This window comes from Chaetodon auriga, chromosome 3, assembly GCF_051107435.1.
Source record: "Chaetodon auriga isolate fChaAug3 chromosome 3, fChaAug3.hap1, whole genome shotgun sequence".
In the NCBI taxonomy this organism is placed as follows: Eukaryota; Metazoa; Chordata; class Actinopteri; order Chaetodontiformes; family Chaetodontidae; genus Chaetodon; species Chaetodon auriga.
Genome location: NC_135076.1, coordinates 26,215,429 through 26,239,844, shown reverse-complemented (window position 1 = coordinate 26,239,844; position 24,416 = coordinate 26,215,429). Strand labels below are relative to the sequence as shown.

At 45.6% G+C, this 24,416-nt stretch overlaps 5 protein-coding genes across 8 annotated transcripts; 3 read left to right on the top strand and 2 right to left on the bottom strand.

The window, feature by feature from the left end:
* The first annotated feature begins 1,647 nt into the window (after window positions 1-1,647).
* plcxd1.1 (phosphatidylinositol-specific phospholipase C, X domain containing 1, tandem duplicate 1) lies at window positions 1,648-8,943 on the top strand. Of its 3 annotated transcripts, XM_076727159.1 has the most exons (8): window positions 1,648-1,855; window positions 1,926-2,067; window positions 2,220-2,342; window positions 3,460-3,602; window positions 3,706-3,834; window positions 5,397-5,552; window positions 6,139-6,319; window positions 6,441-8,943. In XM_076727159.1, the coding sequence occupies exons 3-8, from the start codon at window positions 2,234-2,236 to the stop codon at window positions 6,683-6,685; spliced, it is 963 nt and encodes a 320-aa protein (XP_076583274.1). In that variant the 5' UTR covers window positions 1,648-1,855; window positions 1,926-2,067; window positions 2,220-2,233; the 3' UTR covers window positions 6,686-8,943. The 3 variants fall into 3 exon arrangements, with proteins under 3 accessions (XP_076583274.1, XP_076583273.1, XP_076583275.1); XM_076727158.1 differs by having other exon boundaries at window positions 1,661-2,073; XM_076727160.1 differs by lacking the exons at window positions 1,648-1,855; window positions 1,926-2,067; window positions 2,220-2,342 and adding an exon at window positions 2,439-3,368.
* Window positions 8,944-9,839: 896 nt separating this feature from the next.
* Window positions 9,840-12,042, top strand: plcxd1.2 (phospholipase C, X domain containing 1, tandem duplicate 2). Its single transcript, XM_076726543.1, has 6 exons — window positions 9,840-9,983; window positions 10,395-10,531; window positions 10,983-11,111; window positions 11,190-11,345; window positions 11,418-11,601; window positions 11,696-12,042. The coding sequence occupies exons 1-6, from the start codon at window positions 9,902-9,904 to the stop codon at window positions 11,944-11,946; spliced, it is 939 nt and encodes a 312-aa protein (XP_076582658.1). The 5' UTR covers window positions 9,840-9,901; the 3' UTR covers window positions 11,947-12,042.
* Window positions 11,945-16,061, bottom strand: gtpbp6 (GTP binding protein 6 (putative)). Its single transcript, XM_076726539.1, has 10 exons — window positions 14,864-16,061; window positions 14,247-14,384; window positions 14,098-14,168; window positions 13,888-14,018; window positions 13,703-13,773; window positions 13,451-13,609; window positions 13,155-13,363; window positions 12,914-13,062; window positions 12,476-12,628; window positions 11,945-12,390 (listed from the first exon to the last, which is right to left on the bottom strand). Exons 1-10 carry the CDS (start codon window positions 15,231-15,233, stop codon window positions 12,264-12,266), a joined length of 1,578 nt encoding a protein of 525 aa, XP_076582654.1. The 5' UTR covers window positions 15,234-16,061; the 3' UTR covers window positions 11,945-12,263.
* A 590-nt stretch (window positions 16,062-16,651) lies between these two features.
* On the top strand, window positions 16,652-18,782 carry LOC143318327 (ICOS ligand-like). Of its 2 annotated transcripts, none has more exons than XM_076726540.1 (5): window positions 16,652-16,943; window positions 17,033-17,356; window positions 17,434-17,718; window positions 18,026-18,202; window positions 18,542-18,782. In XM_076726540.1, the coding sequence occupies exons 1-5, from the start codon at window positions 16,790-16,792 to the stop codon at window positions 18,613-18,615; spliced, it is 1,014 nt and encodes a 337-aa protein (XP_076582655.1). In that variant the 5' UTR covers window positions 16,652-16,789; the 3' UTR covers window positions 18,616-18,782. The 2 variants fall into 2 exon arrangements, with proteins under 2 accessions (XP_076582655.1, XP_076582656.1); XM_076726541.1 differs by having other exon boundaries at window positions 16,652-16,948; window positions 17,041-17,356; window positions 18,542-18,739.
* Window positions 18,776-23,914, bottom strand: nit2 (nitrilase family, member 2). The gene is made up of 10 exons (XM_076726544.1): window positions 23,115-23,914; window positions 22,837-22,955; window positions 22,246-22,366; window positions 21,066-21,154; window positions 20,450-20,543; window positions 20,290-20,364; window positions 20,137-20,215; window positions 19,638-19,736; window positions 19,407-19,462; window positions 18,776-19,247 (listed from the first exon to the last, which is right to left on the bottom strand). Exons 1-10 carry the CDS (start codon window positions 23,140-23,142, stop codon window positions 19,147-19,149), a joined length of 861 nt encoding a protein of 286 aa, XP_076582659.1. The 5' UTR covers window positions 23,143-23,914; the 3' UTR covers window positions 18,776-19,146.
* Window positions 23,915-24,416: the final 502 nt, after the last annotated feature.

Sequence of the window (24,416 nt, the reverse complement as noted above, 5' to 3'; positions counted from 1 at the left end):
GTGCTTAGTGTGGTGGATTTACTGAGTGGTTACTCTGTTTAAAGGTCAACCAGGATTAATCACAGAAAGCCTCAGTATTGTACTTCACTGTGCAGCACAGCCTGAAAACTGCCTGCAGTTTTCCTCTTTGGGCCTTTTGATTATGTTGCTCAAGTCTCTAATTAGCCTACTTTGACTGAAGTGGACTCATTCAGAAACATTCAGAAATAGTAAACTACATTTAGCGTTTCATGTTGTGTTTCTGCTTTACAGAATGCATTTTAAAGAGATTTTTGAAATTAATAATCTTGTTCTTTGTGTGAATAAAAGCTCTCACAATAGGAAAGAGCAACTTTAAGCTGCGCGCAGCGATAAGGTGATGAATCGTCCATGAGGAGGTGAGAATTAGGACGAGAGAATGAATGAATGGCTCCCTGCTGGCAAAACATCAGTGGGAGATTTACAATCAGGCCTTTGTTTATTTCATGAGTCAGTTGTATCAGTTGTCTGGATGTGAAGCTAGATGGCAGCATCACCACACTTATCGACTAAATCCACCACTGCAAGTGTGTGTTTTACAGTGCAGGCTGTGTTGAGTGAACATGTTTAGGCCTTTTTCACTGCAGACATGATGCCTTATAGCAGGGGAAGCACAGGTGTCATGAACAACAGTAACGAATGAAGGCTGTTCAGTTCAGGTGTATCAGCATGTACAAGACTGAGAGCCTGCAAGTACATGAACTGCACTCATACTTAACGGCATCAATTAAAATCGGCTTCCATATTTTCTCTTAAAAAAAGTCATTGAGCAGGAAAAGGAGAGCTCATGTGATTTTCACAAAGTCAGCGAGGTTGGACTTCAACAGTTCACGTGCTGTTGAGTCAGTTCGTCTAGTTCGCTTCACCACGCTGGTTAGTGCTGTTTCAGGGTTTATTGAGCTGCTGAAGGAGCTGAGGAAGACCTGACCGACCACATTATTGTAAACACACAGACAACTTAATCAATTTCCTCTTGGGAAGCACATTGCAGTACAAAGTTCAGTGCTCTAAAATCATTGCCGTTTTATGTTCAAAGACAGCTGAAACGCAGTGTGTGGATGACAGCTTTGAGCCAAACTCACATTTAACAACATCTGAATATGGCTGGTATTTAGAAATGTGTGTATTATAAATCCTGCCCTGTACATATTCTACTCCCTGTTTGGTGTTATCACCTGTGTCAGCAGTTGCTGACCTCCTTGGCTTATGACCAAAGCAAAGCAACATCCAATCATGACCTCGAGTCTCAGGCTGCAGGCATGTGACAAGCAGTTCAATCAAAAGGTGAAGCAGAAAAAACTTTGCTCTTCTTCGGAAAAAACGGCAGAAGTGAGTCAGTAACTGTCATTTTTAGTACATAATTGACGTAAAAATCCCAAAATAACTATACTGTATTTACCCTGATGTAAAAAGTGTGAGATTACTGAAATAATCCTCCCAAAGTCAGTGAAAATTGGGTCATTATTTTAATGATTTAATTTTTTTTATTGATTTATATTTCTAGGGAAGGAGCCCCAGCGCCCCCTCTTTCATTGAGCCCCCTCCCCGGCGTTTCGTCCCGCATGCCGCCCCTGTCTGTGGGCTCTTTAAGAGGAGCGCGTCTCCGCATCTGCTGATCCGTCAGCAGGCGCGGTGCCGGGCCGCCGCCCTCCCCGCACACCTCGCCGCTGCGCCTCAGAGGACCGACACACAGCCGGTGCACCGAGGGACTCATCCCGCTTGATGCGCCTGACAGCAGCCTGCGGATCGCGCGTGGATATTCGATCCGTCATGGATAATCGATGATCGGAGCGAACATGCGCCGGGCCCGCTGTCCTCGTCATCCCGGGCTATGCAGGTGTGAAAGGTAACCAGACCGAGCCGCCACGCTTTATCTCCGGATCTCATCACGCATGTTTTCCGTACAGCCATGACATTTTCCAACGCTGTGGGATGGACGGCTGCTCCTGGTTCTCGTCTGGAGTTGTAATCATCGCGTTTCCCCTCTGGTGGTTTGGCCGGTTCGGCTGGTTTGGCGTCAGGAGGAAGCAGCAGCAGCAGTTTCATCAAGTAAGAGTGAGATAAGCAGTTCAACCAGCTCTAACGTTACCCTGTGTGATCCTGAACACGGTGCAGGAGCTTTCCACACACCATGTATGTGATGTTTATCCTAAATAAACGCGAGTGTTCTGCAGCTTTAATAAACCCTTGAATGTGTGCAGCGCTGGAGCTCAGCATGTCCGGAGTGAGCGAGCTGAGCCTGGCAGAGCTGCCCATGGAGAGCTGGATGTCTCACCTGCCATGTGCTCTGTGGGACACTCCCCTGTACCATCTGGCCATCCCAGGTAGGCTGCCGTACAACAGCACACTGCAGGGCTGATGGCGCTGGTTGTTAACTGGATGTTATCAGAGGACATGTGCGGTGTGTGAGTGGTTTCAGTGTGTTAGCCCGCAGCGCTTCAATAACTCTACAGATTGTAGGACTGTCCGAGCTGCTGTGTAGGGTGGCCAGAGAGCTGGGTGTGCTGCAGCTAGAGAAAACACATGCAAATTAAGGAAAATGTCTTCACCAGCTGACACAGACACAGAGACGCACCCCGAATACAATTAAAACAGAATCACACACGGCCGGTTTACATCCATGTCTGTCCAGACTCGCTATACTGACATGTATGATTCCAGTGACCAATGTCCAGTGTGAGACATGCTGTCCTCACTTAGAGACTGTTTTTCCGGGAGTTCAGAGGACTGACGGAGAACTTCATCACATGGTGCAACAACGATCACCTGAAGCTCAGTATCAGCAGAAACAATCAGCTTATGGTCGACTACAATGCTTCAAATATGGATGCTGCTGCAAAGAAGCTACAAGATAAGAGTTTATTGATCCCACACCAGGGAAATTAAGTCGTTACAGCCAGCAAGTATTACAAAGAGCAAGAAACAGTGGCACAGAAGGGTCAAGATAACAGATTATAACAATACTGAATGCCATAAAAAATACTACCAGTATTCTTGCTGTCACAGTGATGCTGACCTTTGACCTTTTGGATGTAAAACATCATCATTTCACATCAGCTTACCCTCTGAGACATTTGTGTGAAATGCTGTCAAAGCTAGCCTATGAATTATGGCCAAAAACGAGTTTTATGTGATCACAGTGACCTTTGACCTCCAAAATCTGATCAGTTCATCCTTGAGTCCGAGTGAACGTTTGAAGAGGAAGTTCCCTCAAAGTGTTCCTGAGATATTGCGTTCCTGAGAATGGGATGGATGGACCTCTGGCTGCAGCTGCCTCCATCACAGAAGCACGAAAACACCTGAAGAAGTTTTCCTCCTTTGCTCCTGTTCGGTCGTTTTCTTCAGCTGCAGTATGTTGAGCTCTCAGGACCACCGTAGCTCTTACACGAACCCATCATGTGTCTCATGGTGATTATGTTTATTATCCTTTTTCACACACAGGCAGCCACAATGCAATAACCTACTGTCTGGATATGAACGACAGATCCCCTGTTGACCTCACTCAGCCAGACATGCTCCAAAAGCTGGACAGATACATGAAGCCCCTTATTCGCCCCTTTGTGTACAAGTGGGCCATAACCCAGGTGATAAACTACGGACACAGATGTACCAGCTCTTACTTGTTGTTAGCAAAGAAGAGATTTTAAGCTGGACCTCATGGTGAATTGTGCACCCCGTGTCTTGCAGGAGTACACCATAAAGCAGCAGCTGGACTGCGGGGTCAGATACTGTGACCTGAGGATCGCACACAGGCCCAACGACAGCTCCACCGATCTGTACTTCTACCACGGCGTGTACACCACGCTCACTGTGCAGGTGAAGTAACGGCACGCCGACACACACGTCTATGGCGAGATTAATGCTCCTGTAATGGCCATTTGCATCTACAACAATAACCATAAAGATCACCATAAAGAACAGTCGTGCTCAGCAAACACTTCCTCTGTGTCTTCACTGCAGCGACGCACTAAATCATCCCGTGTTTGCTTCTTTCAGACACAGATTGCTTACAAAGATTTGTCACACTGTCGTTTAGGATGTTGTTAAGGTTATTTTAATGGCAATTCAGCGCTTTTATTTAGAAGCCAGTGTTAGTTTTACTTAACAGCAGCCAGAAGTAACAACTACAGGATGGAAGTAAATGCTGAAATGTTGTGTAGCAGAAGCACAGATACGGAAGATTCATGAAGTTACATGTGATGATGATTAGCCACCATGTAAACTGCTGGTCATACCAGACGAGCTCAGGCCGTGGCAGGAAAACCACACAGTGTGTTGAACAGAGTGAGGATGCAGTTCAACAGGAAGATGAAGAGGAAGATGTTGCTTCTTCTTTTTAGAGTTTCTTTCTCAGATGTGCTGTAACTTGTGAATTTTTTGACAATATTCATGCGGAAACAGGAGCTGCAGGCAGTGTTCAGTGTAAGATCTGCTGCTTTAGCTGCTTTGGCAGTTTTCCAGCTGAGGATTTAATCAGATTTGTTCAAGTCTTTTCACTGTGGCTGCAGAACAAAAGCAACATTTCCAGGTATTAAATGTGAGAGGTTTTGCCGTCCTCGCGTAGCAATGCTGTGCAGCTGCCGAACGGACCCTCAGCTGTGATGTTACAGTGGAAATTAAGCAGCTCGTCGTAGGTGTGGGAGGAAAAAAGCGATTGTTAGATGCATCACGATTCTACCTTTCTTATTCTGGATGTTATGATCACCTGGATGGATTTTGTATCACCTGGCTGTATGTGACGGACGTTAACATGAGCGTTGTGTCGGCGCTCTCATCTGGGCTGGTTCTTGAGTTCTGGTGAGGATGACTGAGGGTGAATGATCGACCGGCTCCCCCTGGTGTAAAAGCTAGCGTGCAGAAGCATTTTGGCTTCTATGGAGTTGAAGGGAAACGGATACAAGTTGTGTCTAAAAGTAAAATAATGTAGAGACACAACAACCATATTTCACATTTCCACCTGGGGTTGGAGGAAAAACAGCTGTTTGTGTTTGCTGCCAGTGAATTGACTGGCATCGTGAGGTGTGTAGAGATCCCCACCCCTCGCCCGTAAATCAACCTGAGAGCATTTCCGTGATGTGTTTACGGCACTCAACATGTCCGCAAGCCAGCTGGGTTGCAGAATAAGATAATAAGGCAGCTTGTGTGATAAATCTTTCCTCACCTCTGCCAGGTGTTGAAAAACGTCACCTATCCAGAAATGCTCTGGCACGCTGTTACAGACTTCCATCATATTATGTGAATGCCAAAGATCAAGTCCTACCAGGTAACTGAACCTGGCAGTGGTTTACGTGTGCTGCTAGCTTGTAGAACAAGGCTGTGAACTGTGCGTTAAAACCCTGCTGAAGCAGACTAAACGGTACCTTGTGTTTTCCCGGCAGACTGTTCTAGTGGAGATAAGAGAGTGGCTGGACGCTCACCCCAAAGAGGTGGTCATCCTCTCCTTCAGCCACTTCCTCGGCCTGAGCCAGGAGCTCCACATGCTGCTGCTCACAACCATACGCAAAGTGTTCACCACCAAACTCTGCCCCAAGACGGTACAACTTCTCCTCCACCTGTAAATAACGACTCAGTTAACGAGGCTGGATGTGATCTACGTTTTTCTTACTGTCACTGAATCCTGAGAAGACTCCAAAACCAACAATGAACTGAGACACCTGACAAGTCTGTTTGGTTCCTCCATCCTGCTGCTGCTAAGTACAAAGATTATTCCTGTTTGAACGGGAACCAGTAGGAACCAGTGGGCTCGGGGTTGACGGGGTCGCTGAGACAAAGTATGGAGAGCTGAACTGAAACCAGAACGTCTGGGTTCTGTTCCAGGTTTTAGACCACAGAGGTTACTCTCACTTAGTTTTTTTTTCTGTTCTCACAAAGTTCAGTGTCTTATAACAGCAGTGGTGGTCGATGCCTCGTGTCTTTATGTTTTCATGAAGACTGGGGAAAGAAATGCTGAATGAGAGCTTGCACTGCGTTACAAATGGACACCAAGACCTCAGATCTTTATTGAGAGACGCACTAACACAGTGCTGCTGAGTTTCTCTGACAGTAATCAAAATGTAGAGTAACGCCAGCCTCATTCTCTAACATTACAGGAAGCTAATCCCGTTGTTCTGTTGATTTCAGGAGGCGTTAACTCTCCGAAACCTGTGGGCTTCAGGCTGCTCAGTCATTGTGTCCTATGAACACAATATTGCCAGCTGTCATGGCGACCTGTGGCCACATATTCCGTACTGGTGGGCTAACAAATGCAAAGCTGAGGCTCTTATCGAGGCTTTTGAACACAGGAAGCAACACGGCAGACCAGGTAGCCTGGGACTGATTTGTATCGCCAAACAGTTTGGGAGTAAAACTGATGATTTATTACTTTTTAATCAGCGCTGGCCTTCAGTAATCACAGCATTTCATATGAACGTTTTGTGTTTCAGGAGGTTTCTTCGTCACAGGGATTAATCTGACAGAGGACCTGAAATACATCTGCACGCACCCAACGGAGTCCCTGAAGGACCTGGTGATGTCCACGTATCCCACGCTGCTGAGCTGGGTGAAGGAGCAGACCCCCGGCTCCAAAGCCGGCTCTCTGAACATCATTGCTGGTGACTTTATCACCGAGAGCCAGTTTGTACCAACTGTCGTCACACTGAATGAGAAACTGCTGAAATGGTCCTCGTGACTTTCTCCCCAATTTGCATTATTCTACAAAAAATGTGAATCACAGCATGAACTTCACATGAGCTTGTTTCGTTAAGACTGACCCAAAAAGTACTTGAATTATTCATCTACATATAAATGCACTTAGTGGAGGCAGTGACATGTACGTTTCAGTCTTAAAGCTGCTTGAAAACAGACTTTTTGGTATTTTGACCTGCACTTGTTTGTTTACATTCACTTCACTATTTATGCAATGTACTGTATCAGTTTTCACGAGTCAGCGAGGTGGCCGGTTTTATGTTACGGTGACCAAAGCAATAATGATACAACCAATCTCACCTTAATGTAGGCATTTTAGAAGAGTAAGCACAAACGATGTATTCAACGAGCACATGTGAGTGTAATGTAGACTAGACTTTTTTTAAAATGACATGTTGGCAGCAAGTTCAAGAAGTAGCTAAACTGTATCACCTACAATACATGTATTTATCCATAGAGAATGTAGAGAAGACATGAAACTTATGCAAAATGCATGGAAAACTAATCTGCATGGACCCAACCTTGACTGTTCTACTTATGATATAACCTCCGTTAGCCAATAGGGTCAGCCTTGATTTAAAATACTGCTGCACCGCTGTGCCTGTGGAGATGAGCTTTTACAATAAACATGGGCGTTTTTAAGCAAATAATCACACTTTTATTCACTGATCATTCACACGTACAAATCAAAGGTAAAATGCAGTTGTTCCTATTGGTCCCAGGGTCCTGTGTCCCCAAAGTTAGGGTTGAGGTTTTGACCTGAGCACAACAGGAGGATGAACACATGTTCGTAGAATACTGAACTGGGAGCTGAACCCTGACAGATACACTCCCAACACGTTTCCTTCAGAGATGCCTCAGCTGGAGTGGCACGGTCTCCACTCACCGAGGCATTTCTTTCATGTGCACAATAGAAGTGAGCCCGTCTGTGGTGCTTTCAGTCCCTAAAGGGCCACAGTGGGGGAAAAGCCTTTGTGTTCCCCTGCAGTCTGTGTTCCTTTTCAATGCTTTGGCGTTCCCTCACAATAGTTCGTATGACATCATCTGTCTGAAACTCTGCTGCTCTGGGATCCAGTCAGTCCAAGCGTTTCCATCATAGCTGATAAAAAACAGGCAAATCGTTCACGTGAAGCTCATCGTTCAGATGAGTTCACTGTAAAAGACTAAATGGTAAAATCCAGATGATGACGTCTACTGTTAGCCTGGGGTATAAAGCTGTTTGCACTGTAAGCTAAATTTCTAATAAAGGCAGGTAATTGTCATTAAATTCTGCATTTAGTATTGAGACTGAGGCATGTCACTGGGATTTTTATGGACTTTTCATATGTTGAATTAAATGGCTCAATTTTTAAAATCCCATTTGAATTGAAAAGTTGAATTTGGATTTTAAAACCAAAAACAGCCTCAAATGAGCAATTTTACAATTCTGTTTCCTTATTCTGTGTTTAAATTATTAATATTTAATACTGATAATAGTGGTGGATTACATTTATATAGCGCTTTACGATGATACTCAAAGTGCTTCAGTGAAGGTCCGTCACTAGCGTGTAGCACCCACCTGGGTGAATTTTAAAATCAAATCATCTTTAAAAGATTTTTAGTCGGGTGTCTTCGATCATTCTCACTTTCACAATTAATTTTAACTTTTACTGCTCAAATTCTGTGATTCCTTTCACTTAAATTTAAGGACGTGCAGTTAAATGAAATTAAACTAAATGAAGTCCAACCCACAGAGCTGCCAGACTCCCGCCAACACACAACAGTTGGCCAATCAGAGCTCCCACAGTGGCCATCTGTAGTATTTTATTGCATTATACTGACATCAAATTAATATAGATCTAAACATGAACAGGTCTGACCCACAGAGTCTCTGGAGCTCTCACTGTGTACAAAGGTAAAACAAATTCTCTCACCAGCATTTATTTTGAAGTGTACCAGTTAAAGTAATCCCTAATTATAACTGAAAAGTCTAGACTTGTTCCAGTAACACTGTCCAGCCCCGACGTTTTCAGTCAACAGTCGCGGTTAAAGATATCAAATGTGATTTTGAATGTACAGGATCATGTTATTTATTCATACTGCACTTATTTAATCAGGGACTTTGCTTTCTTCTGCTTCCTTGTTTTTTCCTCCTTCTTGGTGCGGCTGCTTCTTTGTGAGATGTGTGAATCACATGATGAGGTGCATTTAGAGCTGTGTTTGCTTATGTGATGGAGGGATGCGTAAATAAACTTGAAATCAACACTTTGTCATGACTCATTCTCTCACACACATTCATCATTTCATGTGAGTTGCAGCTACAAACATCACCTTTAAAATCTGTGGAACAATATGCAGACAAAATAACATCTCTTAAGAAGTGACATTAAAGTCTCTTTTCATTAAAAGTCCAGAAAGAGAGCCCGATGGCACAGAAATAACTGTGGCTCAAACTCTTTTTATGTGTCCCATTTTGATTGATGTTTTAATTGCTGTTCTAACAGCTACATATGGCTGAAAAATAGCCATTATTGCATAGAGCTTAATAACATTTTCTGATTTAAATATTTAGTTGCATCCTTTTTATGGCTAAATTTACATTAAATATAAATAGAATAGCAGATAATTATATAGGCTTAAATAAAGAACAAATATCCTTTTTGAATTTAAGCTTCAAAATGTAAAATAAACATTAATAAATATCCGTTCATTTGGTTGAAAGCATACTCTTTTTACACAGCTTCACATTTTATAACAGTGTTGTGGATTTAGTTGGAGGACTGAAGTTTAGACTTATCTTCATGGATGGAGCCCACTTCCGGTTTGGTGTTCGCTCCGCCCCCTTCCAAACGTCATGGCAACGAAGCCGGAAGTGTTTTGATGTCTGAGTTTAAATGCTGTTTTCAGAGACATGTATTTCATATTACACTGAAATACAAACAGCATAACTTTCCCGTAGCGTCATAAAAAAGCGAAACTTCCGCACTGCCTGAAACGCTGCACTTGACACGCATTGTAACGTAAAATTACCGGTTATTCAACACCACTGGAGAACCAGGAACTCCAAAGTTTCCTCCCCCTGCTCCTCCTCTGTGGTCGATCATTGAAAGAAACTAGACAAAGGAGGAGGACGGGAGCGATCACATGATGACGAGCCTGAACAGGTCTCTCAGACCTGGTTTCAGAGAGTCTCCTGCGGGTCTGTGACTGGCTGTGCGACATGGATCTGAGCTGCCAGGACTGGATGTCAGCTCTGCCCGAGCAGCTGTGGGACACTCCGCTGACAAACCTGGCCATCCCCGGTATGTCTCACACTTTAACACTTTATCTCTTGCTGCTGTAAATGTCCAGTGCAGAGTATCACTCCAGTGAGTTCAGGTCTGTATTCATATATTTGTCTCTCCAGCCTCTGTTGTGAAGGTGAATATGTGCTGTTTTTCATCTGTGGGAGGAAACTGAATATCTTTAGTTTTCGGACTGTTTTCATCGCGCATGCTGTCGTTTTTTAATTGCACTTCTTTTGCCTCCTTTTCTGATCACTTCTATTTGATTGCTTAATTAGTTGGTTAAGATTTATTTACACGAGTGAAAGAGTACTAAAAGTTAAAAAAAAAAAAATAATAATAAAAAATAAAAAATCTATCAACCACTTTTTCCCAGTTCAGAGTTGTTGTGAGGAGCTTTCAACGTGTCTGTCCCCTCTGTTAATCCAGGGAGCCACGATGCAATGAGTTACTGTCTGGACATTAACTCCCCCCTGGTTCGGTCTGAGTCGGACCTTTTCCGGCTCCTGGATGGACTTTTCTACTGCTTTACCAGACCTGCTATTTTTAAATGGGCTACAACACAGGTAGGTGTTGAGCATAGCAGCAGCCAGACAGCTTGTGCCGATGAAGTGGTGTGAGGACCCCTATGGGTCTAAAAAGGTATTGCTGTGCTGTGCTGGGTCAGGAGCCGCAGTGAGATGTGTTTCTTCAGGGTTTGTAGTCGATCCGGTGTTGAATTTATCAGTTTTATTTTACTTTTTCCTCTGAAAACAGCTGATGAGAGCCATTAGTCAACCAAAAATATTAAAGTTGGGGGGCCAGAAAACCAAAACAATGAGCTAAAAATACTAAAACGCTCTGAAGATAATTCTCTGAGGGCTCATCTCTACAGCTGGGCCCTTTCAGACACACTCAGTGGTTTGACCCGTAAGCACTTTGAGCTGCTCCTCTTGTGCGGCAGGTGCGATAGAAATAAAGTTTCTGTTTGTTATTAGAAGTATTTTTGCTCATGTTTTACGAATCTCTTTCTTGCAGGACAAAAGCATCGAGGAGCAACTTTCGATGGGGATTCGGTTCTTCGATCTCCGTGTCGCGCACAAACCCAACGACTCATCCAGCGACCTGTACTTCACACACGTCATATACACACATTTAACGGTTTTGGTGGGTAGAATCATCTTAAGTTGGACTTTCAGTTCGGGCCTTTGCCGTGTGCTCACAGTGAATGTCCTTCCTCCACAGGAAACACTGGTGTCTGTCGCCACCTGGCTGGAGTCTCACCCAAAGGAGATTGTCATCCTTGCTTGCAGCCATTTTGAGGGAATCAGTGACAAACTCCATCAAGCCTTCATTTTCTCCCTGAAGAAGCTGTTCGGCTCGAAGCTCTGCCCCCAGAAGGTTAGTTTCCTCCTCGTGCAGCCGATGTGAAAACAGTACAGAGCCTCACACAAGCAAACCTGCCCTCCACAGGAACCGGTCCTGACCTTGCGGAGTCTGTGGGCTTCTGGTTACCAGGTCGTCCTGTCCTACGACTCCCAGACGGCGGCGAGACATCAGGAGCTGTGGCCCGCCATCCCCTACTGGTGGGCCAACCAGCGCACGGCACAGGGAGTGATCGACTTCCTGGACTGGAACAAAGACCTGGGACGTCCTGGTGGGTTTCGTGGCTTCGGCTTTTGTGTCCTTTCTGTCACTCTTGTGTGTTTTCACGAACACGCTAAGCTGTTTTTTGTTTTGTTTTTTCGCAGAGGGCTTCTTCGTCTCCGGCCTGAATCTGACGGCTGACAGATATTACATCGCCAAGAACCTGAAGCAATCCCTGCGGACGCTGACCTTCAGTAACTGGGAGTGTTTGAGGAAATGGCTGGAGGAGCAGACACCTGGATCGGACCCAAAGAGCCTGAATATCATCGCGGGAGACTTCGTGGGTCCGCTTCCACTCTGCTCTCTGGTCATTGCACTGAACCAAAAACTTCTACGGAAGAACGCCGCCAGATAAAACAAACATTATTAGCTGTGATTTTATTCCACAGGAACTGATCCCAAAGCAGCTACAGCATACCTCATTTCCTCCTTTTTACATATATATTTGCACTTTTGCCTCCATTAAGAGTTCTAACTAAGAGAAATGATCTGAAAAAAACTGTTTCTGAGTTTCTGTACAGTTTCAAACTGTAATGTGAATTTTATATATGCTGTATGTTTACAAGCAGAAAACACTTTACTGTACAATACGTTCTCTGTTTGTCACAGTCTGCATGGACCAGTTATGTCTTCAGAGCTGCAGCAGGAACGATCGCTGTCCTTCCTACTTTGCTATCTGCCTGCAAACAGTTTCTTGTAGCGTCCATAAGCGGCGGTGCTGATGATGACCGCGACGACGGCCGAGCCATCGTCCGCATTCACCTGCACGTCCTGAACTGTGGCTTCCTTGTACAGCCAGCTGTGGACGGATGGAGATGCACATTTACTTTGGATGGTCTCTTGTTCTAAACTCTGAAAACGCAGTGAGGAAAAGCAGCTCTCACCTTAACTGCGGAGTGCTGAGGTCAACTTTGAGGTCTAAAATGTGTTTTCCCGTCGAGCTCACGATCCGTTCTTCCACGGCTCTCTTCAGCTCATCCAGGCCTCGCTCTTCCAGGGCGGATATGGGCAGCGTGTGGGGCTCAGTGAGCTGATAGCTGAGAGGAACAACAGAAAATAATCGGACGTCCTTTTCTTCTAAAGACTAAACCGAGTTCTGACACATTGACACCAAAGGTCATTAAAATGATGCCGCTCATAACAATACAAATGATCCAGCATGCTGGGAGATGGTTTTGAGGAGCACAAGTTAAATGTTGTGGTTTTGTGATGCAGGGTTGCACTGAGGCATTCGACCAATCATACAGTTTATCTTCTAGATCTAAAAAGCTGCTCAACAGATGTCTAAAATCGATGTTGAACACAGGTTTTTTTTCTCTTACTTGTCAACGAGGTCAATTTTGTTGTGGACTTCTATCATGGAGTTCATCAGCCTGTCGGGGATCTGCAGGTTCTCGAGGACGTTCAGAACGTTGGCCTTCTGATTCACCGTCTCTGGATGGCTGATGTCTCTGACGTGAAGCAGTAGATCCTGGACGGGCCAGAGAGACGAGCACCGAGTCAACAACAGTGACACCGAAACTCTGTGTTTCACCACAAAGACTCTCGATGTCTGGAACATACTGAGTGTTTAATGTCTTCCAGGGTGGCAGAGAAGGAGTCGATGAGCTGGTGGGGCAGCTGGGACAGGAAACCGATGGTGTCCACGTACAGAACTGTCATGTGACTTGGCAACTGGCCGGCGTGGACGGTGACATCCAGGGTGGCGAAAAGTTGGTTCCTGGGTTGAAGACCACTGTCACCGGTCAGCGCTTTGATCAGAGTCGTTTTTCCTGGACAAGCAGAAAAGTGCATCAGCATCATGAACGTGAAGTCCTAAAAATCAAGCATCAGTGAACCAGAGCTGTTTCCTGTCTCACCACAGTTTGTGTAACCCAGCACCGAGACGACGGGGAACTCCTTGTGTTTACGCTGAGACCGCAGCAGGTGCCTCTTTCTCCGCAGTTTCTCCAGCGCTGCTCGGATCTTCAGCTCCCGCTCCTTCAGCAGTCTCTGCTGGACCTCCAGCAGGGTCTCACCTGTAACGACCAATCAGCGAGCTGAAGCTCCTTTCTGACAGGTTTCTCTAACACACGGGCGGGCGCACTCGTCACTCAGGTGTTGGACGTTACCTGAACCTCCGATGTACCTCGCTCCTCCACCCTGCTGGTCCAAGTGCGCGACTTCATTTTTCAGACGAGATCTGCCGCCATCGCATGAAGACGTTTTAAAATCCAAGTGGGTGATAACAAAAACATGATTTAGCTCAAACTGGGGGAAAAACATGTGATGGGATGTTTTGAAAGAGCAAAATTACCTCAACAAGGGGATCTCTGCGAGAGAGATCTGTAACTTGGCCTCTTTAGTCCTGGCATTGCAACGGAAGATGTGGAGGACCACCGAGTATCTGTCAAAGACTTTGACCCCCCAGGCTTCTTCCAGCTCCCTCTGCAGGGATGAAAAAATGTCCATCAGTGAACCAAACCTTTGAATGCGCAGCCAGAAAGCGATTTCCAGATAAGCTCACCTCGGACAAAGGAGACAGACGCTCGACATTCACAAACACAGCAGTGATTCCTGCAGTTGTCCTGATTTTCTCTGAGGAGGAGAGAAAGCTGAGATTAGGACACACTCACCTCCGTGCCTCCATGCACAGATTCACAGGATGGATCATACCTGTCAGAGACTGGAAGTTGCCTTTGCCAAATATCCTCTTCTTCTCTGGCGTCTTGGTGGAGAGGATGATCTTGTCCACCACCCTCCAGTTGTCCAACGTGTTGACGAGCCCCACGGCCTCGGCCATCATCAGCTCAGCTGTGGAGAAAGCAGCAGGATGAGTGAGAGAAATCCACCTGCGTGACCCGCACGCTCACACCTGAGTGACTCTGTCGCCCTGTTCACACGTCTGCAGCAGCTTCTATCTGGATCAAACTGTCCTGATGTACAAACATATCTAACTTTACGTCCCTGGTAAAAGCTAAGGTCTGTCTTTGTGAAAACTTAAGGTCCAAAAAAGTGTTATAGCGTAATCAGACATGACACTTACATGATTAACAGCAATACTTTACTATTGTTTCCAATGGTTATATGTGTTTGATATGTGTAATGTTTTGAATATAATCTACGGATGGGTTACATATAAAATAAAGAAGTGATCTCTTCTGCCATCATCATTACGTCTCTGCATTATTTTACCTGTTAGATTATGAATACAACCAGCTTTACCAGTTTAAACACCTTTAAAACAGACGGGGATCACTTTTTGGCAGTCGATCACCCTCTTGTCTTGTTACCGGTGGTCAGGTGCTGCTTCCTGCTCCCCCACTTCACGTCGGGGTGCACGATGAACACCCTGTGCTGACCCTCTCCGACGCCCGCAGGAAGCTGCTGCTGGAACAACTCCTCCACCTCGCTGTCGTCAATGAAATCTTCATCCTCCTCCTCCTCCTCCTCCCCTCCGGTAAATCCGCTGCTGAAGTCATCCGTGTTCCTCATCCTCCATGCAGAGAGTGCAAACGGTCTAATCTGCAGGGGGGAGGCGGCCCTCGCTGCAGATGCACGGTGAGGAGGAGCGTGAAGGAGTGTGCGGGACGTGGGTGCTGCTCTCGGACAGGGTCGCTGCAGGAGCGGCAGCCAGGACCGGATCCTCCTCGGTGCTGTCATGTTTCCTCCAGAAGCTCCTCAGCCGCTGTCATCGGGACCGCGTTCACACCTCAGACAGCAGCAGCAGCTGGTTTACACCGATGCCTGAGAGGTCACACGTGAGCTCTGTTGACGTTTTCTTCTTCGCGCTTACTGAGGGATCACAAAGCAGCTGGAGAGCGCACACCGCCACCTGCTGTAGCGAGAGGTAGCCTGCTGGCGATGCTCCGTTTGAACTTTAGTCACACTTCATAAATTTAACCTAAGGTAGAGGTTTCTATGCTGTAAAAGACAGCGCGTTATCTTCCTGATGTCGTGTTTAGATTTGGGGGTGTTTTCGTCCCGAGTCTGGTCTCGCAGGCAGCTTCTCCTCCCACGCTGTGTAGAAATAAACAGACTGCTTCGACAACAGAACGTTTAAAGCAGATTAGGTGGTTGAATATATGGATTTATCGGTGTTTAAGGTTTGTGTGTGTTACGCAAATGCTACTGGAGCAACACTTTCTACCGAACATGCAAGGACGAAACTGCCTGTAGAAAAAAATCAGGGGAAAAATGCCTAAAAATAGTTCCGGTTTACGTCATTTCCTGTGTAATTTCCTGCATCTTTATCGGAAAATCAACAAACCGTACGTTAAAACAATTTAGCAGACGGATCATTACATTTCATCTGCTCCGAAAAAAAAACATTATAAAACAACAACACAAAATATTTTTTAGTTTTCACCATCGCGTCACAGGTTCAGTCTGCCCCCTGGTGGACTATCGAGTCACTGCACCTCTAAACTTCAGCGTCAGTTTAGTTTTGATTGAATTTCAAATAAATAAATAGTAAGACAATAACCAATAAAACATAAAAAAAAAAAAAAAAAAGAAAAGAAAAAAAAAGAATACATTTTCAGGAGGTCAAGTAGTTTTGATTACCATGTTACAGTTAATAAGTGTTTATTGAGAAATTCAATTGTTTTTAAATGCTTTTATAAAATCTCTGCTCCAAGTGCTGATAATAATAATAATAATAATAATAATAATAATAATAATAATAATAATAATAATAATAATAATAATTTGCAGCTATTAAAATGTGTCATCTTTGTATTCAATAGTAAACTGGTGAAGAATTACTTGAACACTTTTAAGACTTGTTTTAAGTGCATTGATTTTGAGAGGAAGCAGGAAATATTTATTAATTTTAACATCAGTTTAATACGTTAACAAAACAAACAAACAAACAAACAAAAAACTCTGTGTCGCCGTCTGGTGCTGAGTTCAGCTTCTGAACTTGCGACCTGAAAACGGGTCAAACCGGTCGGACCAGCCTTCATGATGTGGCTCCTAACAGGTTATGTGCTGGTGGAACCTGAGAAATCTGATTTTTGATTATTTCTGCCTCGGACTCCAAATATCTGTTAAACCAACAAAATCAGAGAAGAGTGGAGAGAGAGAGGGCAGGTATGGCACAACAAGCCACAACATGACTTCATGCTGAGAGAGGAAAGGTGTGCGTCTGACCTGAGCTGTTAAAGGAGACGAGCAGCAGACAGGAGAGCAGAGGAAGGCGGCTCTAAGAGTTAGCAATGGGCTCGTCTTCGTTCTCCGGCGTCAAGAGGATCATATTTTGGGATTGTTTGTGCGTCTTGGGTGCGCAAAAGTGTCCTCAGCGGTGGATGCCGGTGGCGCTGTGGCGCACGGGACTGCTGCTCTGCTTCCTCAGTCTCTGCGCCTGTTTGGGTGAGGTGACTGTCTGCTCATACATGTTCACACACTCAGATAACTTTCTCCACCGACCCTCGCTCATGATTTACCTTCTTTCTCTACAGAGGAGGAGTGCGTCCTCGGCGTAGTGGGACGGCCGGTCTCACTGCCCTGCTTCTACCCTAAATTACAAGGCTTAGTGAATTTTTCCATTGAGTGGAGGAGAGACTCTGAGGTGGTGCTCAGATCGGTGTGGAGAAACAGTGAAAACGTGGAGACACTGAGCGCCAACAGCGCCACGATCCCAGCGGACGCCGCGCAGACTGGAAACGTCTCTCTGGAGCTGCCCGCAGTCGACCCCAAAGAGCACCGGATGAATTACAGTCTGATCGTCGTTTCAGAGGGAAAGCAAAGCGCGGCGCTGTGCACCGCGTGCCTCAGGATAGCAGGTCAGTGTCCAACACACAGGAGGTGATGAGAGGAGAGTTGAAGGGAGCTAACTCCTGTCTGTGGTGGCTGTTTGCAGCCAGTTTCAGCCCCCCGCAGCTGCAGAGGGAGGAAGCATCTCCGGGCCATGAGACGGCCTTCTTCTGTCACTCCACCGGGGGGTTTCCCGAGCCTGCGGTTTACTGGCTCATCAACAACACCGAGAAGCCCCCCGAAGGCTCCGTGAGGACCCGGACAGCGGCGCTCCCGGACTCCCGTCTGTTCAACATCACAAGCCACCTGACGGTCAACGTCTCCAGAAACACGAACGTGTCGTGCACCATAGAGAACCAGCCCATGAACGAAAGCTTGACATCCACAAGCTGTAAGTGACCAGAAATCAAAGTTTCTTTGCCAAAGAATCTGTTGATTGTTTTCCCGATTCATCGATTAGTTTAAAATGTCAGAGAAAAAGTGATATATGTCCATCAGTGTTTCCCAAATCACCCCAAATATTCAGCTTCCTGTCACAGAGGAGTGAAAATATCCTCATTTAAGAAGCTGGAGAATTCTGACTTTTCTGTCTATAAAAATCACTCAAACCGATTAATCGATCATCAGAATTAATCGCTGACAACTGATCGATTAATCTTTCTATATTGATCACTCATCTGGTTCTTGTCGGCGCTCAGATGGAGTGAAGAGCAGCCCGGTGGTGATCCGGGCGTCAGAGGCCATGTGGATCTTCAGCACGGCTCTGTGCGCGGTGGTCGGGGTCATGGTGGTGGTGGGCGTGGCCTACCAGGTTCACCTGGACAGGATAAGCAAGAGGAAGAAGCGAGAGTACCAACACCAGCAGGGGAACAGAGGTGAGCGTCTGCTGGTGAGGATTAGTGGTAAAATCATTGATCAGTAGGTCCGTTAATCAGGATGGTTCATCGAAAAGACACGTCAGAAACATGCAGTCAGTCCTGAAATCTGCTCAGAGTCTTAACGCAGATCATTTAGTCTTTTCCTGGTTTGGATTTTACTGTCTGAACCAACTGTCCCACCAATGAGAGGAAATAATGATGTTCAGTACATAACTGCTCCCAGCAGGGTGTGAATGAGCTGATAATCACAAGTCAAACATTCAGCGACGTTTATTTAAATCTCATGTGTAAATTTGCTTTCATCTCTTGCTTGACATGAATGTTTGCTGTCGTCAGGATACAAATGGAGGAATCGGCTCAGGGAGGAGAACGAGGCGATGAAGCCGGAGGCCAAAGAGACCGACGTGTAGAAACGGAGGAGATGAATTTCTGCTGTTGTCGACCGGAGACAACAGAGCACTGACCTGTACATATGGATGTTGTGACTGCTTCCTGTTTTTCTGTGTTTACTGGAGCTCCTGTTTCTCACAGGGAGGAGCCGTTTCAAGCTTTAATAAAGACGCTCAAACTCCTTCATACAGACGTTTTATTTCAGCTTTTTACAGAGCTGTCCCTGTTTTTCCATCATTTTCTACTTTTTAAAATCTCTGGTGAGACAATCAGAAAGAGAAATTAATAAAGGATCAAAAATATAGATATTTTTTCAAAAGCATTTTGTCAAGAAATGCCAAAAAATAACTTTCCAGTGATAAAAATAATAAACAGTTAACTGCTTACCACAGTTTTCCTTTGATCAGCTGCTCATTTGAGGAGCAGAAGTGACACAAAGCGAAGCACAGCTCCATCCTTTAGAGGCGAGCAGCGCTGCCATCAGTCAATTAGTGACCGTCCAAACTTCATCTCTCGTTTCCACATTTCTCGCCCAGATGTTTGTGTCTCGTTCAGCTCGATCCTTCCTGCACAGACGCCACCGTGTAGAGGTCGTCCCGACGCTGGGCCGTGATGGGGATCTGCTGCCGGATGTCGGCTAAATACTGCAGGTCTGGGAACAGGTGACACCGGGAGGTTTAGTGCAGGCTCAGCGTGCGCGCACACACACACACACACACACACACACACACATCTGTACAAACCCTCCTGTGGAATCAGACTCATCCTGAAACATCTGGATTGCAGCGCATCGCTCTGCAGAAACACTCACCGATGTCGGCGTAGATCACGGCCTCCTCCGCTCCGGCCTTCGAGATCACCTCTCCCCTGCAAAAACACAGTCAGCTGGTCGTTACGGGAAACTAAAGCTTCCAATATGACGCCAGCGTCCAGGGACAAACACCAGCGGTCATCAACACATTCACTTTACTCCAGTACTTCAATTTGATGCTACTTGGCACTGTGAGCCGGTCAGAGGACGCAGCGGGCGTTCTTACTGTACCATGGGTTAACGACAGTGCTGTGACCCCAGGCGACGTACGAAGCGGTTTCATCTCTGGCAGGAGACGCCGTGGCCACGTACAGCTGGTTATCGAGCGCCCTGCAGACGAGACAAACGCATGACGTCAACGCCATGGATAAGATACTCTTCTTCTTATAATAATAATACTTATAAAGCACAATTCCTGCATAAAAGCCTGCAGCGTCTGAAAACCAGTGTCAATCCTGACAGAATCTGAACTTCATGAAAAGCTGTTTGATGGACACAAAATGCAGAATTCACAGCAGTATCGTCACTGATTATCAGACTTGGAGCTACTTCTTCCTCTCTGGTCCTCTTCCTCTGCAGATAAACCGCCCCCTCATGTCACGGTGAAGGAGGGATGAAGTTTGGAGTGTCATGTTGTCTCACGGGGGACATGAATTAAATGCTGTATAAGATATTTGGTCCACTTTAATAAACATTTTCCAGAAGTTGTTTCTGGGCCTCTCAGACTGACCTCCCCCTCTGGAGGAGCTCCCAGTGGGCCGGACCGGTCGTCATGTTGAAGGCTCCCGGGTAGACGAGCAGCTGGCAGCCTGAGGACAAGAGGACAAGCTGATCCAGCGTCCTGCACCACGTTAAAATGTCACCTGAACAACCAGCTGCTTACCTTTCCTGCTGTAGAGCTGCGCGAGCTCTGCGAACCTCATGTCGTAGCAGATCCCAACGCCCACTTTGCAGAACGCTGCCGGAGGAATTAAAGAGGAGACGCATCAAAAGGACGCCGTCCAACCGCAAGGACGAAGACAGGAGTCGAATACGTCACTTACGTGTTTCAAACACTGACAAACTGTGGCCTGGACTCAGCGTCTCTGACTCCTGGAAGCAGATTTTCCCTGGAACGTCGATGTCAAAGAGGTGAATCTTGAAGGAGGAAACGATGAGACGCTTTAGAAAAGTGAACGTCCTGCTTTGATCTCTGTGAGGTCTGATTCCAAACAATTAGGACGTTGTGTGAAATGGAAATAAAACAGAATTCAATCATTTCCAAACAAACTGTGTTTAAACAGTTTCCTGAAGTGAAGTTTCCACAAAGTGGTGAACCTCGCTCCATCCTCGCTCGTGAACGACTCTCACCTGTTACCAATCAACCTGTTTACCTGTGGAATGTTCCAAACAGGTGTTTTTGGAGCGTTCCACATCTTTCCCAGTCTTTGAAAAGTGTTGCTGCATCAGATTCAGAATAAGCAGATATTTACAAAAATCAATGAAGCTGATGAGCTCAAACATTAAATAAATTGTCTTTGTGCTGTTTTCCGTTGAGTTTATGTCAAAAAGGATCAGCAAACGATCACATGCTGTTTTATTTATCTTTCAAACAGCGTCACGGCTTCTTGGAATCGGGGCTGCAGACTAAACAAATTCCTGTATTTGATTTGAACGAACCTTCCTGTGTTTAAGGATCAGCTCTCCATCAGGCCCAAACACTGTGCAGCTGTTATACAACTTCCCACCGTCCTCTTCAGGGATGGATCCTGGGGAACAAAATCTTTCTTTAGTGCAGTTTCCAAGTTCATTCACATCGCTGCCTCGATTGTAATGAGCTCACAGGTAAGAACCAATAGCAACAAGATCAGAGCACTTTGTCTTTCCTGCACGCGTCAGTCATGCTTCACCTCCTCGTGTTCATTCCTCCATCATTTAAAGAGCCCTCAGAGGGTAATCAGCTCCATCTACTAACAGTCAGCACAGGAATCAAGTTTCTGTTGCTGCAAGAAGAGCAAACTGGAATAAATGAGGAGCAATAAAAGCCAGAGGGAAAGTCCCAGAGAGAGAAAAGTGTGAAGCACTTCCTCATGTTGTAGAGCAGCGAAGGTCTAATTAATAACATTAACGATGTCGGCTTTTCCTGCAGAGTGTCTGTCTTTAAAAAGGGTTACTGCGGGTCAAACTTGCGTAATAACTGATATTCTGTGGATGGATTTCACCAAATGTTTAACGTTGTGGTGTTTGTGAACGGATCATGGGAGAAGGAACGGTGACATTCCAGTGTTCCCAGTTGCTGTTTCCGTTGTTTTAAAGCTGTTACTGCCAGTTCAGATAAAGAGAGAGAGGAGATGAACTGAGATCATTTATTAACTCTGCTGCTGTTTGGCTTGAACTCTGTCACTAATACAAGATGAAGTACTGGCATAAGATCAACACACTGTAAAATAAAAAAAAAAAACAAACGTATAAAGTATAAACCTTTGTTTGTTCAAGAAAATGACTTTTTTATCCCAAGAAAACCAGACAAGGAAGTCGTGACCTTGATATGAGAGGATTAAAAGAATTATTGCTATTACGCTCACTGCTGTGCTCTCCGTCGTCTTTCAGTCTGTCCTTGTATTTGGAGATATTTGACATCTCAAACTCAACAGAAACAAGTCAGTTTTCATACACAGAGCTGACACGTTTGTACACAACATAACACTGCAGGAGGCTTCCAAGGTTCAGCACTGAGTGGGATTATCAGCAGAATTAACATTAAAATGTAGATTTCCAGTGCTTCCAGTGGGAAAGCTCTGGATTAATGGATGTCTGGACCCTGGTGTGAATGTCAGCGCAGCCAGTGATGCTTTCCTACCTCCCACCAGATACAGCTTGTTCTCCTTTGCCGCCTCGGACAGCACCTGCGTGGACTCTCCTGGGATCCTCTCAGCGTACGCAGAGAAGAAGCCGGTTCCATACGGAGAGTTGAAGCATTCCTGCGTCAACGACAGGTGACACAGCGTCAGTTTTACAGCAGGAGGTGTGCGCTGTGGGGAGTCTAACACACTGAATTTGACCTCTTTGGGCACCGGCAGCAGATCTGTCCAGGCTCTGGTTTTCTTCACTCCTCTGTGACAGCGAACTGAACTGGGTTGTGGATAAGACATTCGAGGATGTCATCTTGAACCATTTTCTGGCATTTTATAGAGCAAACATCCAATCGACGATGCAAACAGGAGTCAGTTGCAGCTCTTGCTGGCTGCGCAGCCTTAATCTCCAATAATATATTTCTATATTCACTGCATTGTGTTGTGTTGTGGTGATTTACTCTCCATGTGCATCGAGTTCAACAAACAGCAACCAGTGAAGTGACAAAGTGAACAGGTGTGCATTATGATGGGACCCAGCGTCCTCTACCCCCCCCCCCCCCCCCCCATCAGAGACCCTCAGAGACCCTCCTCCTCACCGGCAGCAGCACCACCTTGCTGCCCTGTCCCGCTGCCTCCTTCACCAGCCTCCGGGCTCGGCTCAGGTTGTCCGCCTTGACGCTCGTCACCTGCAGCTGCACCACCGCCAGACGGAACTCTGCCACAACAAGAGGTTTTTGGTCCAGATTTATAAGATATAAGTGCACTGCCTGCGCTCGGAGGAGACATTTCTTAATTTATTTTTTTAACTTTAACCACACTGAATGCGCATGTTTGCCAGCTGCAACCTCAGTAAAATAGAGAACTTTGTACTTACTGGACATGGCTTTCGCTAACGGGGACATGAATGCAGATCAGTCCTGCTTGGCGTCACAGACAGTACACGTGATTCCGGCTTTCAAAATAAGAGTCTGTAGGTGGTCTACAGTCCGACGCACCTGTTGACATTGGGACTTAACAGCAGGGGAATTATGGCGCCTCGTTCTGGGCTGTCCCAAGACCTTTACCTTGGGCTAATTATTTCCTGGGATCGGGTTAACTGGTTCCTGCATTAAGTGGCTATAGAGAGAGGGTGATGATAATGGACGGCACAGATAGTATATACAGCCGTGGTGGAGCGTGTTTTCGCGCTTCTGATTGGCTGATTTATCTATTTTCCCTTCCTGTCATTCATTAACATCCGTGTAGCACATTTAGCTAAAACCATAGCGTTGACTGACGTTGTTCTTCAGATGAGCCCCCTCCAATTTGATGAGATATTTGCGCAGTTAGTCCCCTACTTCCTCCTCCCTCTTCTTCTTCTCCTTCTTCTTCTTCTTCTTCAATTGCCCTTTTGAGTGAATGGACAGTCATTCAGCGGTACAGCTAATCTTCTACATACTGCCACCTGCAGTACCGGAGGGGAATTACCAAGCATCAAATAGGCATATAACCCCGGGAAAATCGGAAGAGATGGCAGGTCTGATTTTACAAAGGAAGAAAAGTGCCGTAAAACAACACACAGGGGTTATGGCAGTGATAGTTAACGCCTGTAGATCCAAACTGGTCGTTCTTCTAGTTTAAAGTCACCATGCGGCACGTTGCTGAGGCTTATGGAGGGTCCAGAACCTTTAATGTGAAGTTTAGACACGAAGTTACGTCATCGGGGGGTGGGTGTTACTCCGCCAATCCAGTTTCAGCACAAGTCTTTCCTCATTGGTTAATCGAATCAGGGGGAAATAGCAGCTTTAAATGAGCAGAGTTAAGAGAAGTTAACATGCTTAAAACTAATAAGGGTTAGTTATTATGAACAGGTACTAGTTGTATACACACTGTATATTTCTACTTAATAGAACAACACTTGAATGCTTAGACCTTTATTTACACATTTAATTGAAAGTAAAGACTCAGAGGACCACAGACAGGCCCTTATTGTTGCTACTGGCTGTTGTGCTTCTTGCAGGGGATATTTGTTCACTCATCCGTCGTTCACCATTTAGGAAAGAATAATCTAACTAGTATTATAGCAGGTGCACCACAGCAAGCACGATGTTCCTGTTCCACTACAGCTTGTTTACAATAGTCAGGAATAAGAACAGTGTAAAACTTCTCTCTCTTTGTTCTAGGATTTGAACACGTG